At 46.4% G+C, this 16295-nt stretch overlaps 1 protein-coding gene across 1 annotated transcript; it reads right to left on the reverse strand.

Annotated features, from left to right (window-relative positions):
- Positions 1-631: 631 nt before the first annotated feature.
- On the reverse strand, positions 632-6707 carry Timm22 (translocase of inner mitochondrial membrane 22). Its single transcript, XM_041665897.1, has 4 exons — positions 6255-6707; positions 4030-4226; positions 2998-3070; positions 632-1146 (listed from the first exon to the last, which is right to left on the reverse strand). The coding sequence occupies exons 1-4, from the start codon at positions 6490-6492 to the stop codon at positions 1070-1072; spliced, it is 585 nt and encodes a 194-aa protein (XP_041521831.1). The 5' UTR covers positions 6493-6707; the 3' UTR covers positions 632-1069.
- Positions 6708-16295: the final 9588 nt, after the last annotated feature.

The following is a 16295-nucleotide window of genomic DNA, read 5'->3' on the forward strand; positions in this document are numbered from 1 at the left end:
ATTCCATTGCAGTAACGTAGTCCAGTGGCACAGAACAAGGATGGTGTGCGCAGGCCTTCAACATTTGACTTGGGCTGGTAGTTACTGAATGACTGAGCTGGCAGTATAACCACAGCAAACACTCACGCATCTTTAACCTGGGCTGGGGTCTGAAGCCACTGGTTCAGCAAGCTGCAGGCATGACCACCAGCCCAATGGGGTTCTCTACAGAGGCAGAAGAGTTACCAGCATCTTGCAGTGCACCTGAGAACATGGCTAGACTGCTTCTGGGGAGAGGCCGAGCTGACAGTGGCTGGTGACAAAGGTGCAGTTTCCACAAGCCCTGTTTTCCAATCTCTCCACATCTGTGGGAGATACAAAAGCTAAAAAAATAAACTCTTTGTAACAGTACATATGCTCTTTAAAACAGAAAACCAAGAAATGGGAATTTTGCCTACATGTATGAGCAGTGGTGCCTGGTGCCCTCAGAGGGCCTTGGACCCCTGGGATTAGAGTTACAGACTGTTGCGAGCCAGAATGTGAACCAAACCTGGGACCTCTGGAAGAGCAGCTAGTGCTCTTAACCACTGAGCCATCTTACCAGCCCCCATATACTTATTTTTAACAAGGACAGCAAAGACACTAACTGAAATGCTATACTTGCCTGGATGGCATAAGTTTACTTTGCCCTGCCCTGGTACTCAAGACGAATGCTTACACAGTCTCAAGGAAGAAGAGCTTCCTAGCTATGGGCAAACATACTGCCGCCTCCCTGTTCACAACGAGCTGAGTGAAGTCAGGACTGAGCCTGGGTCGAGCTCAATTCTTAACAGTCAACACGCTGCCTCCTGATCTTTTCACTGCAAGGAGGCATACCTTCTACACTGAAAAACCTGGTTGGAATTCAGAAGTAGAAAAGTTGGCTGCTCCAGTGGCTGGAAGCAGAGAACAGTGAGGTGGTTCTCTCACACAACCAACTGTAGAGGAAACAACTGGCTTCGCCCCTGAAGCAATGCCAAGCGTGTAGAAACTGCTCCATAGAAGAGCCCTGAAAGTGGCCGGCATCCTCCTTCCTTTCAGGCCATTTCTTTCACCGTAGGTAGTAATCGATTGCAGCAGAGAAAGCAGCAAAACCTCCGCAACCTATGGCCCCGGCCTTCACACCAGCTGCAAAGCAAACGGGCAGTGTTACCATAGTAACAGGTGCTATACTAGACTTCCAAAAATTTTGCACTACAGATGCAAAGAAACCAATTTAAGCATGTTCAATCATTCAAACTCAGTGTCTCATTAAGATTTCAATGAAGCAGCATATTCCATCCAAATCACTGTGCTTCATTTAACTATACATTTGCTTGGTTCTCATTCCAGACAATTACTGTTTCCAGTTGTATAGAACTAGCCCCTCAAAGTGAAGAAAACTGGTTGAGGGAAGTGGCCCTTGAAATCAAATGAAAGCATAAGGCCTTATACCCTAATGTGTTTATGGGATAAATTCCTGGGAAGGTGATCAAAGCAGCCCTGAAAAAGCTACACTATAGGAAGACCAAAAGCTGCTCTGCCAACCACGCATGGCAGTGAGGAGCCAGTGCAGCTTTACTGACAGCACACCACTGGCTCTCAGAGGATACGAAGCTTCTGCTTCGGGTAAGTCAAACTGAGTGGAGAGCGGCCCAACAATACGTGCTGCTTCTAGGAAAAGTTCAAGTCCTTGAGGCCAATGCTCCACACTGGAACAAGGAGGAAGTCAGGGCTGGCTTCTTTCCAGCTGATAGTCTAACATTCGAGGATGGCTGCACTTAGCTTTCCTCTGTCGTTCCCTCTGCCCCTTGTAGTTGAAATTTGTGTGTGAGTGTGTAAATGCCATGTGTACACAGGTGTCGGATCCTCTGAAGCCACAGCTGCAGAGAGCTGTGAGGCTGAGGAACTGAACTCTGTAAGAATAGTACATGCTCTTAACCACTGGGCCAAGCCACTTCTTCAACCAGCCCCCCCCACCTTGGTCTTTAGAGACAAGGTCTCTTGACTCCTCCTGAGTGATGGGCTTATATGCATATATCATCATGCCCAGTGTGTACTTAGATTCCTATCAGCAGGAATTTAAGAGTCCCCAACTGCAAAAAGACACAGCTGTTAAAATTCATATACAAAATTAACACTGACCACTGGGGCTGGGGCTGTAGCTCAGTACTAGAATTTATGCTTAGTGTTTACAAGGACCTGGGGGTTCCCAGGACTGTAAAACAAGCAAAACCCTGAAAACAGTATTCAATTAAGAAAAATGTTCAGACACTTGAAATGGCAGGAAATGAATTCTCAGCACAACCTGCAGGTGCGGACAAATGGAGTGCTCGGGGCTGTGACTTAGCTAGGCTTCTGCACCATCCTGCATGCCAACATACTACTTCCCATGAGAACATCATCATCTCACACACTCAATATGGAAGATCTAGCTCTATGGTTAATCATGGGTAATTTCCCCATGCTTTTGAGAACAGCAGGGGACACTTTCAGTCATCCCATCCTCAAAAGCTATAAGCATCTGGCCACAATGCAAATGATCTCATTCCACACATCAGCAAAGATTTATCGGGGGCTGGAGAGATGCTCAGCAGTTAAAAGAGCATTTGTTCCTCCTGTAGAGGACCCAGGTCTAGTTCCCACCAGCCACATGTAGTTCCAGCCCAGGGAACCTGATGCCCTCTTCTGGCACCAGGCACACATGTGGTACACAGACAAATTCATGCAGGCAAAACACCCATACAAATAAAAATAAATAGTTTTTAAAAAGGAAGATTTGATCTGGTCCAAAATCTCTGGAGTGCCAAGGATTAGACAGCCTAATGTAGATGGATATATATTAAAGTTCCTAGAACCAAGTGAACATGGAAGCAGCCAGGATTTATTTGTCAGAGGGAAGAATATCAAGCATCCTTAGAACACTCATGCTGAGAAATGTCAACATCAGCACGTTGTCCTGGACCACAAAAGAAAGCCACTCGAGAGCTGTTTACCAACCTCTGAAACCAATGGCTCCACCAGTGATGCAGCCGCTGATGACGCTGTTCTTCCAGTCTGACTTTCCCCGGTACTGTGGGCGGAGAGATGCTGTTTAGAGCCAGGGAAACAAGCCAGGCCAGGCGGCTGAGGAAGGGCTTCCTGCTGCCTAGTTTACTCCTACCCAAAGGAAACCCTTAGTTTTCAAAAGGGCAGCTCCTAAGAGTTACATGTGCTTATACATGTTTCCTGCAGGTGGCACCAGAGGGTTGAAGTCAAGTCTAGCATTTGGGGGATAGTTCTCCAGTATAATTTTTTAAATCTTACTTCTTTATTTACTTTTTGTGTGTGTGAGCACGTGTGAAGGTCAGAGACCTTCTTCCACAGTGTGGATTCCAGGGATTGAACTCCGTGGCAAGTGCTTTAACCCTTTGAGCCATCTCACTGGCCCTCTCCAGTATAAAACATGAACTACAATGACCTGGGTGGAGATGTGGCTCAGTGGTAGAGCACTTGCCTATTGTGCATAAAACCCCAAATTCAATCCCCAGCACCAAATAAATAGGGGAAAAAGATGACTTTTTGCCTACAGAAGATTAAAAAAAAAAAAAAAGAAGCAAACCCCATATTATAAATATGTAAAGAGTTCAATTAGAGACTAATCTAGAACAAACTTTAACATTTTAAAATGCTTGTTTTGAGGCAAAGTGTTCCTATGTAGCCCAGGCTGGCCCAGATCTCATGCTCCTCTGCTTCAGCTCCTCTGGGAAGTGACAAACACAGAGCACATCTCTCTAAGGCTTGACATTGCTAATCTGCAATCCAGGAAGAACACGAGGAACACTGCTCCTGTGTGACGGGCTGCGAATGGTGGCACACGCCTTTAATCCCAGCACTCGGGAGGCAGAGTCAGGCGGCTCTCTGTGAGTCTGAGGCAGCTTGGTCTATGGAGCCATTCTAGGGCAGCCACTGCTACAGAGAGATTGTAACTTGAAGACAGAAAAGGTGTGTGACGGCAGCAGAGGGATTTCTTAGGAAGGAAGAGGCACTTACAGATTCTACCAGACACTCAGTACACGAGAACATGGCGCCCACGATGGCAAAATTCTTGGCGTATGACATTCCTCTTTGTCCCATGTCTTTCAGAACTTCCTTTGCGGTTGGTGTCCGGTAAGGGTCCTTAGGGTCAAAGCCTACATTAGTATCAATGCCGGCTGTAAAGACCCCAAATGCACCTCCCAAGACAAATCCTAGGAACAAGCAGAGACAAGAGTTCTTCACACTCCGGACTACCATTTTGGGATACTTGAAGAGGGCCTTTTTAGTCTCTTACTACTCAGTCTCAGCCCTGCTTCCTCCACAGTCACACTTGCAGCCCCCCCCCCCAACTCTTCTAGGTTTTCTTCTTCATTTTCCAGTCTTTCAGCTTTAACCCTGTTTCTCTGTAGAGCAGCCACTCTCAAGCTCAGCTACCGACTTTGCATACCATTCCCTTACCCATGCCAACATTCGTCACCGTCACCTATGGTGTCACCACACACTCTGGAAAACTCTTTGTCACAGCAAGTTGGGAAGTAGGTGTTATTGTTCTCTTTGTCTAGCCTTTTTTTTATAATTTATTTAACTTTATTTTATGTGCATTGGTATGAAGGTATCATATCCCCTGAACTGGAGCCACAGACAGCTGTGAGCCGCCATGTGGGTGCTGGGAACCGAACCTAGGTCCTCTGGAAGAAGAGTCAGTGCTTTCAATCCACTGAGCCATCCCTCCAGCCCCTGTCTAGCTTTTTTGTTTGTTTGAAACAGGGTCTCACTATGTAGTCCTGACTGACCTGGAACTCTGTAGAAGAGGCTAGCTCAAACTCAAGAGATCCACCTGCCTCTGTCTCCCAGGTGCCTGGATTAAAAGTGTGTGTCACTATCACCCAGCTGTCCTCTCTAAAGTTCAGAGAAGTAACTGTCTCCAAAGCTGCATGACTATCATCTATCTATCTATCTATCTATCTATCTATCTATTAATTTGAGACATAGTCTATATAGTCTATATAGCTGTCCTGAAGCTTGCTATGTAGACCAGGCTGACCTCAAATTCATCTAGTGCTAGGAGTAGAGGCCTGAGCCACCTCCCCCGCCATACCTGGCTTTTACAGGGAGGCTGGGTATTGAACTGAGATCTTCATGCATGCACAGCAAGCCCTTTACCATCTGCACTTTCTGCCTCGCCATTTCTGCATGGATGTCTTACAAGATCAACGTAAGTTCAGTGAAATTAGACACCACCTCCCCTCCCAAAATGTCTTACTTTCCAATCCCTCCAGCTCCAAACCTGTCTCTTCTGTCTACTACACTTGAGATTTGCTTTTTGTTTGTTTGGTCTGTTTTTTGTTTTGATTTTATTTTTGAGATAGTGTCTGCGTCATGTAATTCCTGGCTGTCCTGGAATTCACTATATATTCTAGGTTGGCCTGGAACTCAGATCGGATTGCCTCTTTATCCCCACGTTTTAAGACTTGAACTCCTGCTATTCGGATTTCTTAAATGTTTTTCATTCCCGAGAAATGTGAACTCATCTACAATTACAGTTAACCCTTTTCCCTGCACACTGGAAGAGTGCTGGACGTTCTCAAATCCCCCAGGTTAATTAGTGGGTTTTTGTTTGTTTTTCTAATGTCCCATTCCACCCCACGCCGACTGTCTAATTACACTGGCCTTTAGTTTTTCATTTGTTGTTGGTTTTTGGTTTGGTTTGGTTTTTGAGACAGGGTATAACGTAGAACTGGCCGTCCTGGAACACTCTTTGTCGACCAGGCTAGCCTCGAACTCACAGAAATCCATCTGCCTCCGCCTCCCGAGTGCTGGGATTAACCTCAAACTTCTGGCTTGAGGACCTTTGCATTTGCAATGCCCTATGTGTCTGCAGCACTTTTCTGCCCAGGGTCCAGAAATTCTCTACCAGGGCTCCTGTCACTGTCACCCATATTCCCACTGTCCAGCACACGACAGTTGCTTAAGTCACAACTGTTTGAATGGATAAATGAATGAACAAAAGCAGGTACTTAACAATCTGCAGGCCCTGGCTGTAGTTCTGATTCTCCGTTCCGATTCCCAACAGTGAATGTTAACCCCAGGATTAAGAGAGGCATCTTCGGGTTCATTGAGGCAGTCGGGGGGCAATCAAGGTCGAGACCCACACGTGATTCGTCTCCCAGGCGCGGGGTCTTAGCAAAGAACCCCAAGGCCCTCCAAGTCCTCAGCCTCCCAGGGGTCCCTCGCCTCACCTCCCACGCAGGCTAGCACAGCCTTGAAAGCGCAACTTTCCATCGCCCTCTCGATCATCTTCTGCTCCTCGCTCTTGGAGGGACTCGGGATCCCGCCCAGGCTGCCAGGCTCCAGGAGCCGGGGCTGACGCTTGTCACCCACCAGGTACTGCAGAAGAAGGCTGTACTGCAGCGGAGCTTCGGCGGAAGCTGCCGCTTCGGGAGCTGAAGCCCCGGCCTTTGGGGCAGCCGCCGCCATGACGGTAGGAGCTCTAGAACCTTTCGCGTCCTACTTCCCCCAGCAGATTCCACACGCTTGCCTAGGTGTCCAGCCATCGTGACGCAGCGGCAGATTCGCCACATTGAGGAAGCTGCGGTAGCAAAAGTTGGCCTGTGCACCAGCGTCAAGGAGGTTACAATGTTTCCCCAAAGCCTCTTGTAAATACTGACTCGAGTCTGTAAGGCATTGCTAAAAGACTGACAACAAGATTCAGGGTCTCCAGAACACCCCTATCAACTAGGTGACTCCAGTGCAGTGCGTGCCGGGATTTGTAGTTCTAACTTCAAACATCTAAATACATTTCCCAGAAAGCTGTGCGTGCGCTCGCCCGGCCGCTTCCTCTAGAAAGAAGCTCTAGTTGGTAGCAGACGAAGAAAGGCCGGGCTCCCGCTAGACTGCAGTTTGTTGAACATCCAGCAGGAGGCGTGCGTGCCCGCTTTGTTGCCATGCCAAGCTGCAGAGATCCTGCCACCTCAGTCAGGTAGAACTACAGGCTGGTTGGTATTCTGTGATCAAATAATGGTACGTGCTTTGCAAGCAAATGTTGAACCATGGCATAAAGGTGTTTAATAGATATTTTATTATATAGTTAAACCTTTGAGGAGAAAGAAGGGACCAACAAAGAGCTGGGTGGTGGTGGCACATGTAATCCCAGCAGAGGCAGTTAGATCTCTGAGTTCGAGGCCAGCCTGGTCTGCAGAGCCACACAGAGAAACCCTGTTCTGAAAGAACTAACTAACTAACTAACTAAACATTGGGGATTGTGGAGGGGGTGAGGAGGAGGGGAAGAGAACATGAGGGAATGGCAGACTGTGGTAGCTGTGATTCTGATCCATGCACAGCAAAAGCTCTGCCACCACACTACGCCTTCAGTCTCAGGCTGACAGTTCCTTTCTCTGCTTTAGCTAAGACAAGCACTCATAAAACCAGAAATGATTACAGATGCATGTTTGGTGTCTAAAAACCTCTGAGTTCTTGCTTCTGCCCCCACCAGGCCATCAAGCAAGCTAAGTCTGAAGTTTCCAGTGGTTTCTTAGCTGTCAAATTGTCCTAAACCTCTCGGCTGTATGTGACACATCGGCCACTCTCTCCTTTGATGTTTTGTCAGGGCTGTTTTTGAAACATTAAAGTATGTGTGGTGCGTGCGCGTGTGTGTGTGTGTGTGGCGCGCACACGCGTGTGAGTGTGTGCGTGTGCAGGTGCCCACAGAGACCAGAAAAGAGTATCAGATCCCCTGGAGCTGGAATTCAGGTGGTTATGAGCCACAGATTCGTGCTGGGGACTAAATTTGGTGGACGAACAGCAAGTCTTCTTTATCGCTGCACCATCTCTCCAGCCTGATCTCCTCAATTTTGATTGAGCTTTCTCTCCTACTTTTGCGGCAGCCTCTCCAGTTGCTCTTAGACTTCTTCGTACACAACTCTGACACTTTGCTATTCTTCCTGGTTCATCCTCTGTTGATTAGTGTTTAGTCACTTCTAAACAACTGTGAGCCAGGGCTCCAGTTCATGCAAAGATTTTAAGAGTCAAAGTTGGATCTGGGAAGTGGTGGTGCGCGCCTTTAATCCCAGCACTCAGGAGGCAGAGACAGGTGGATCTCTGTGAGTTTGAGGCCAGCCTGGTATATTGGGGAATATTATTTTAAGATATGTTACTTTTGTTTATGTTGTATTTGCTTAACTCTGTGAAGCGGTGTTACTGTGCCTGTCTAATATACCCAATGGTCTACTAAAGAGCTGAATGGCCAATAGCGAGGCGAGAGAGAGAAATAGGTGGGACTAGCAGCCAGAGAATATAAACATGAGGAAAAATCTGGGAGAGAAAAGAATCTGGGAACAAGAGAGGAAGGTTGAGGACTTCAGGGGCCAGGCACCCAGCTGCACAGCCAGACGTGGAGTAAGAAGGAAAGAAAAAGTATTCAGGAATAGAGAAAGAAAAAAGTCCCAAGCTGGGCGGTGGTGGCACACACCTTTAGTCCCAGCACTTGGGAGGCAGAAGGAGGCAGATCTCTGTGAGTTCGAGACCAGCCTGGTCTACAAGAGCTAGTTCCAGGACAGGCTCCAACACTACAGAGAAACTCTGTTTCGAAAAACCAAAAAAGAAAACTCAAGATGGTGGGTGGCTCAGGGACCATGTGGTGAATTAGGAGAAAGCCTAATTATGTCTTCCCCGATGTCTATAAGCCCCTAGCTGATCTGTGATTCTCTTGGGTGCTGTCTGCTGCTGGGGCTCAGAAAGAAAAGAAATAGCTCAAGTTGAGAGAATCCATGTTGGACCGGCTCTGGTGGTGCATGCCATTAATCCCAGAACTCAAGAGGTAGAAGCAGATGGATCTCTGAGTTTGAAGTTAGCCTGGTCTACAAATCAAATTCATGCTTAAAACAAAAACAAGAGAGGGGGTAAGTGGGGAGAGAGGGGAGGAAAAGCCCAGGTTGAGTGCAGAGTATTGCATTTGGGCGTGAGCTACGTATGCCTATGCTATCAATGGAATGTTTCACAAGCCCCGTGACTGGCAGAAGGTAGGTGCCAGCTGATGCTGCCTCGCTGACTAAGCTGTTGTAGACAGTTGGTATTGGGCAAGTGCCTTTAGTTTTAGATTTTATTTATTTTAATTTTATGCCTATATGTGTTTACTTGAATGTACATCTGTGCACCAAGTGTGTGTAGTACCCTGGAGGCCAGAAGATGGCACCAGATCTCCTGGGACTGGCATTATATAGATGGTTGTGAAGCCAGGAACTATGGAAGAGCAGCTAGGGATCTCAACTGCTGAGCCATCTCTCCAGTCCCTGGACAGATGATTTTTTCACTTAATGTCCTCTGACACTGGAGAAAAAACGGGTGCTACAGGAGAACTAAGAACTTTTTTCACACAAACGCATACACACACACCCTTCCATACCTGCCCTCCCTGATGCCGTCTAGACAAATCATACTTTCCTTGCATTGCGTGCACACACACACACTGATTTTTTGAGTCCACTCCTTTGCTTTGGTACCCATTGGCATGGAAGGTGTGTTATCCCCCATCATTTCATGGTCAATAGACTGCTACTTTCTTGCCTCCTGCCCAAGTCTTCAAACCATTCCCAGAAACATCTTTTATCACCCAAATGAAATTGCATCTGCTGCTTCAGATTCTTGTTGCAGAATATTTCTTTACACTGTGTGAAGATGTGTCACTGTGATTGGGTTAATAAAGAGCTGAAATGGACAACAGGCAGGCAGGGAGAGATAGGTGTCTCTTCCAGGGACAGAGAGGACTCTGGGAAGAAGAAAGGTGGAGTCGTGGGTGAGACAGAAAGAGGAAACAGGAGGTTCAAGATGGAAAAGGGGTGATGTCAAGTGGCAGAGCATAAATTAATATAAATGATTTAATTTAAGTTGTAAGAGCTAGTGGGACCAGCCTAAGGTAATGGCTAAGCTTTTATAATTAATAAGAAGTCTCCATGTCACTATTATTATTAGTTTTTCGAGACGGAGTTTCTCTGTGAAACAGTCTTGACTGTCCTGGAACTCACTCTGTTGGCCAGGCTGGCCTCAAACTCACAGAGATCCACCTGCCTCTGCCTCCAGAGTTCTGGGATTGAAGGCGTGTGCCACCACCACTTGGCTCCATATTCTTTTTTTTAAAGATTTATTTATTTATTAAGCATACAATATACTGCTGGCAAGGAACGCACCAGGTCTCATTACAGATGGCTGTGAGCCACCATGTGGTTGCTGGGAATTGAACTCAGGATTTCTGGAAGAGCAGCCAGTGCTCTTACCCTCTGAGCCATCTCTCCAGCCCCCTGGCTCCATATTCTTAATTAGACTCCATATTCTTAATTAGAAGTGATCTGTCAGAATCATTCTTGTTTTTTGCTGGGTGTCCTGACACTAGAGAGGCAGAAGCAGGCAGGTCTCTGAGTTCAAGATCAGCCTGGTTACACAGTGTGTGCATATGTGTGTGTGTGCGTGTGTGTATGTGTGTGTGTGTGCACATGAAGGTGCCCACAGAGGACAGAAGAATGATTCTCAGGACTGGAGTCTGGAGTCAGAAGTGGTTTGAGACATCCAATGTAGGTGCTGGAAATGCCCTCAGGTCCTCTAGAAAAGCAGCAAGTGCTCTTGCTCACTGAACTCGCTGAACCCCAGCCCTCTCAGAATCATTTTTGGGGTTTTGCTTGTTTTTGAGACAGAGTCTCACTGTATAGTTCTCGCTGATTTGGAACTCCCTATGTAAACCACACTGCTCCTCATCTCACAGAGATCTGCCTTCCTCTGAAGGGCTGGGGTCAAAGGCATGTGCCACTATGCTTGGAACTCAGACTCATTAATGTTTCATGGTCTTTGGTGTGAGAGAAGTAAGTCTGAACTTCCGGAACTTTCTTTGTAGGCGCCATTCTTGTACTGAGCCAATGGTCAGGTGTTAGAAAATGATGCTCCCGTGACATTCTCTTTTTTAAAAAAATATTTATTTATTATGTATAATTTATCTATTTATTATGTATACAATATTCTGTCTGTATGCCTGAAGGCCAGAAGAGGGCGCCAGACCTCTTTACAGATGGTTGTGAGCCACCATGTGGTTGCTGGGAATTGAACTCAGGACCTTTGGAAGAGCAGGCAATGCTCTTAACCATTGAGCCATCTCTCCAGCCCCCATAACATTCTCTTTTTGACCCTAGCCTTACTAGTGGATCCATGCTTTCCTCACTGGGAACAAAGGTTTCCTGGGCTGCTCAGTGGCAGACCCTTAGATTCTAGCCTGTTTCTGGTGGCTGGTCTAATATCCCTGGATCAGAATACCAGAATGACTTGAGAGGTTTTTTGTTCATTTTTCGTGTGTGAATGTGTCCACGCTATATGAATGTGGATGCCTGAGAAAGCTAGAAGAGGGCACTGGATGCGGTGGGACACCCTTTAATCCCGGTACTCGGGGAGGCACTGGATGCCGTGGGACACCCTTTAATCCCGGTACTCGGGGAGGCACTGGGTGCGGTGGGACACCCTTTAATTCCGGTAGTCAGGAGGGAGGATCAGTAAGGCTGAGTTAAAGGTCAGCCTAGTCTATTTAGCTAGTCCCATGCTAGACAAGGCTGTACAGCAAGAGCTTGGTTCCAAATAGATAGATAGATAGATAGATAGATAGATAGATAGATAGATAGACAGACAGATAGACAGACAGACTCAGAATGATTAATTTTATGAGTCATTTGAGGAGGCCATGGAGTTCCAGATCATTGGTTCAACTTGATTCTGAGTATTCCTGGATGAGATTAATATTTGAATTAGTGGACCGAGGAATGTTGGAAGCTATTGGGGGCTGTAGACCCCCGGACCCTGAATTCCCTGTGAGCGGCTTGGTTTCCCAGTGTTTGCAGTTGCTCTGAGGAAAACAGCACTGAGCAGCCTACAGCTGCTCTGAGCACGAGCCCCTGATGGCGGGCTGGTGGGTCTGCAGCTGATCCCGAGAGCTGGGGCGTGGCCAGAGCCCTATATAAGCTGCCCCTGAGCACAATAAACTTGGCATTCTTGTATCAGGGATGGCATGTGTCCTCGTGTCTCTGTCTGTCTGTGTGTGCGTGTGACTTTAAATCTCCAGGCCAGTTCCTGGCTCGCGCAGCGGGTCCTGTGGTGCAGGCGCTACAGGACCTTCGGTTTTTACAGAGGAAAGCTCAAACCCTCCCAGATGTGGGTGTATCTTATTCATCCCTACTGAAGTCTGAATGGGCAAAAAGGCAGAGAAAGGGAAGTCACCCTGCTTTTTTGAATCTGGGGCATCTGCCTTTGGACTTGAAGTCTGAGGAACTTATATCATTGTCTCTCTTGGGTCTCCATCTGGCTGACTGAGGGTCTCTAGAGACTTCTGAACTTTCTATAACCAGGGAGTCAGCTCCTTAAGGTACATCAGTACCCTCCCCCTCTCTAACCCAGACAAACAGAGATCAGTTCTTTCCAATAACCAAACTGTATTTCAAATGACGAATGTCTCAGGAGACTTGTTTGTTTTGTTGCTCTGAGACCACCAGTGGCGTTAAACTTTGATTCAGAGGGTGGAATCCACATCCAGCTGGCTGGAATACATCATAGAATTTTATGGCTAACTGAGATGAAGATAGATACAGAGAGGAAGACGGAGGGGCTTGGAAGATTTGAGGGCCCTTTTGACCTGGGAAGGTGGAGAGGAGGGCGGCTGATCTCTTTCTCTGTTGCTCAGTGGATCTATCAGGGTTATACCCTAATATCTGACTCCCGAGCTTTATTTATTAATAAAACAATAAAAGAAGTCATTATAGATGAATGTGTCATAATTTAATTATCCTTATTGATACACAATTAAGCCTTTTCTAGTCTTTCCAATGAGCAATAAATATGCACATAACCATTGTGCACATGCATGTGTTAGCACACTGAAGACCAAGAACTGTGATATAAATTATCTAAAATATTCTGCCGGGTGGGACGTGGCGGCTTACACCTTTAGTCTCAGTACTCTGGAGGCAGAAGCAGGTGGATCTATATTAGTTCAAGGCCAGCCTGGTCTATAAAGCAAGTTTTGGGACAGCCAGGGCTGTCTTGAGAAAAAATATCATTTTTGAAATAAGATCTTACTGGCCTTGAACTCAGGATCCTCCTGCCTGGCTTTACTAAGTGCTGGGATTATAGGTGTGTGCTACCATGCTGACTTATGGATCTTTAATTGTCTACTTTTTTTCTGAGATAGGGTTTCTCTGTGTAGCCCTGGCTGTCCTGGAACTTGCTCTAATTTAAACCAGGCTAGTCTCAGAGTCACAGAGATCCTTCTATCTCTGCCTCCTGAGTGCTGAGTTTAAAGATGTGTGCCACCACTGCCCCAGCAGGATCTGTAATTTTCAAAAATTATTTTTTGTGTATGGGTGTTTTGCCTGTATACATTTCTGTGTACCATCTGTATGACTGGTGCCCGAGGAGACCAGAAGAGTGCATCAGATCCCTTGGAAAGGAGTTATAATTAGTTATGAGCCATCATATGAGTGCTAGGATTTGAACCTAGGTCCTCTAGAAGAGCAGCAAGCACCCCTAACTGCTGACTAAGTCATCTCTCCAACCCCCAAATTTTAATGTTTTAAAAATTTGTGTGTTTATATAAGTATGTATAATGTATATATGCATGATGTGTGTGTGTGTGTGTGTGTGTGTGTGTGTGTGTGTGTGTGTGTGAGTATAGGCATGCACGTGCAAGTCAGGAGACAACTTTGTGGCAACAATTCTCTCCTTCCAGTTTTACATAGGTTCCAGGGACCAGACTCAGGTGTCTAGGTTTCTGTGGTGTGCTGGCTAGTTTCATGTCAACTTGATACATACTGAAGTCATTTGGGAAGAGGGACTCTCAGCTGAGATCGAAATCCTAACCAAGACACATGGCAAGCTCCTTTGCCTGTTCAGCCATGGTGGCAGCCCTGATTTATGAAACTTATTTTTGTAGTACTAGGTAATGAACTTAGGTTCTCCGGCAGGCTGCACAGCCACTCTGCCACTGAGCCACCCCTTAGCCTTGAAGATGTATGAATCCTAAAGGTGGCAAACATATATTTGTTCCGTATGTATTCTGAATGATGTCATATGCCTCCGATTGTAATTTTTCAAAAGAAACTGGTATTCATCCCTTACAAAATCAGGCATGTTGTGGCTCTTTAACACAAAATTTAAAACTTGCGGAATATAATTAGTCAAATCCTGGCTGCAACAGCTTCTTCAAGTGTGTCTCTTATTCTCCACACAGAAGACAGTGGCACTTCCCACAGGCCAGAGAACATCAGCTAATTCTTTACAGGGAGCCAAATGAGTTTTGTTGGACTTCTAGTAACAAGCACCGCTGGGGTTGTGAGTTTGGAGTAATCTCCACTGCAAATCCCCTCTTTCCGCACCCTTTGAAAGGCAGCTGCACACTTTGGCTTCTCACCAATGCATGCTGCACCAACAATTCTCCAAATCATATTCGTATTTCATGTGCAGTATGTTCGAACTCTCGCTTTCCCAGGTGCCAGATGCTGATTTGGACGCATTCCAGTGGAAACTGCTTTCCCGAAAAGTAACGAAAGGAAACGCTCAACAAATCACCTCTTTGCATCACCCTTACACCTAGCTTACCCATGCTAAGCACTCAATAATGACGTCACTATTTCCCCCACCTCCCACTCCCCCAGAGCCCCTCTTCGCCCTTGTCTGATCCTGGTGCTCTGTTCCTCGGCTTGCATGAGATGCAAGTGCTGACAGTCTTTTCACATTTCATTTTTTAAAATATTTATTTATTATATATACAATATTCTGTCTACATGTGTGCCTATAGGCCAGAAAAGGGCACCAGACTCCATTACAGATGGTTGTGAGCCACCATGTGGTTGCTGGGAATTGAACTCAGGACCTTTGGAAGAGCCGGCAATGCTCTTAACCTCTGAGCCATCTCTCCAGTCCTCACATTTCATTTTTTGAGACAGGGATTCACTATGTAGCCCTGGTGGGCCTAGACCTTGTTACATATACCAGGCTGGCCTTGAACTCACAGAGATCGGCCTGCCTCTGCCTCCCGAGTGCTGGGATTAAAAGTGTGCGCCACCATGCCTGGCCTTCTCACGTGTTTTTAGAAATTGCCTGATGATGTCTGAGCATAGATGTCTGTCTGTCTGTCTGACATGTTTTCAAAAACATGAAACCATATACCCACTCAGGAACATTTCAAATATAACTCAGGTTGGAAGAGAGAACATTTTAATCCACAGGATTTATTTTGAAACAGAAACTCCCTCTGTCACACAAGCTAGCCTGGAATTTAGGATCCTCCTGCTTTCGACCCCCAAAGGGTGGAATTACAGGAATGCACCATCACATCCATCCATTTAAGGCTTTAAAAGCAGGATTATAGGGGTGCCAGAGAGATGGCTTGGTGGTTAAGAGAATTCATGTTTGGGTCCCTACATTTACATGGGGTGGCTCACAATGCCCTATACTACCAGACACATGCGCACACATGAATAAGACAATATTTATTTAGTGTTTTGAGGCAGGTGCCCCTGCGTAGCCCTAGTTATTGTAGACCAGGTTGGCTTCAAACTCACAAAGATCTGCCTCCTGGGTGCTTGGATTAAAGACATGAGCCACCATTTCTGGCACCAGTATGTAGAGATTGCCAGGTCACTCTGCCTTTGTCTTAACGACTGTCACTGGTTTGTGTGAAGACATTTTATGGACCTGACCACTTACACAAGTCTTCCTTCTACATTGGGAACCTTGGGGGCATCTGTACCAGAGCTCAGGGTTGTGTTCTGACGTTTAGTCACACCCTTTGTGTGTGTGTGTGTGTGTGTGTGTGCTGTAGTGGAGGAAACCTGTGTAATTAAAGTATTCTTCTATGTTCAGCTAGTCAATCTTTGGCCCCTTATGTGTGCTGTGCTGCTAGGAGCTTCGCTCTTTCACTCCTCCATTAGATGGCGGCAGATGCGAAAGAAATAACTTCCAAGCCTTGGAGGGTGGCCGCTGGTTGGGTTTCCTTTTTAAAATGTTCTTGGTTGCTGAGCTGATACACGCCAGTGGTCCTCTTTTGTGTGTGTGTGTATGTGTGATGGTATACATTTTGTCCTGTGTGCGGTGCATAGGGGTAATGGGAGGTCAGGAGACTTGCCATAAGGCCAATTGTTGAATCAAGGTTCTTCCCAAGCATTGGAAAGCATCTTTCAACATGGGGGGGGGGGGGGAAGATTCTTAGAATTTTCTCAACTACCAGCAGACCTGAGATAAGCTATGGAGCCGAGTCAGGA

Source organism: Microtus oregoni, unplaced genomic scaffold, assembly GCF_018167655.1.
Source record: "Microtus oregoni isolate MIOR12 unplaced genomic scaffold, Mior012 000015F_ref0000493, whole genome shotgun sequence".
Lineage (NCBI taxonomy): Eukaryota > Metazoa > Chordata > Mammalia > Rodentia > Cricetidae > Microtus > Microtus oregoni.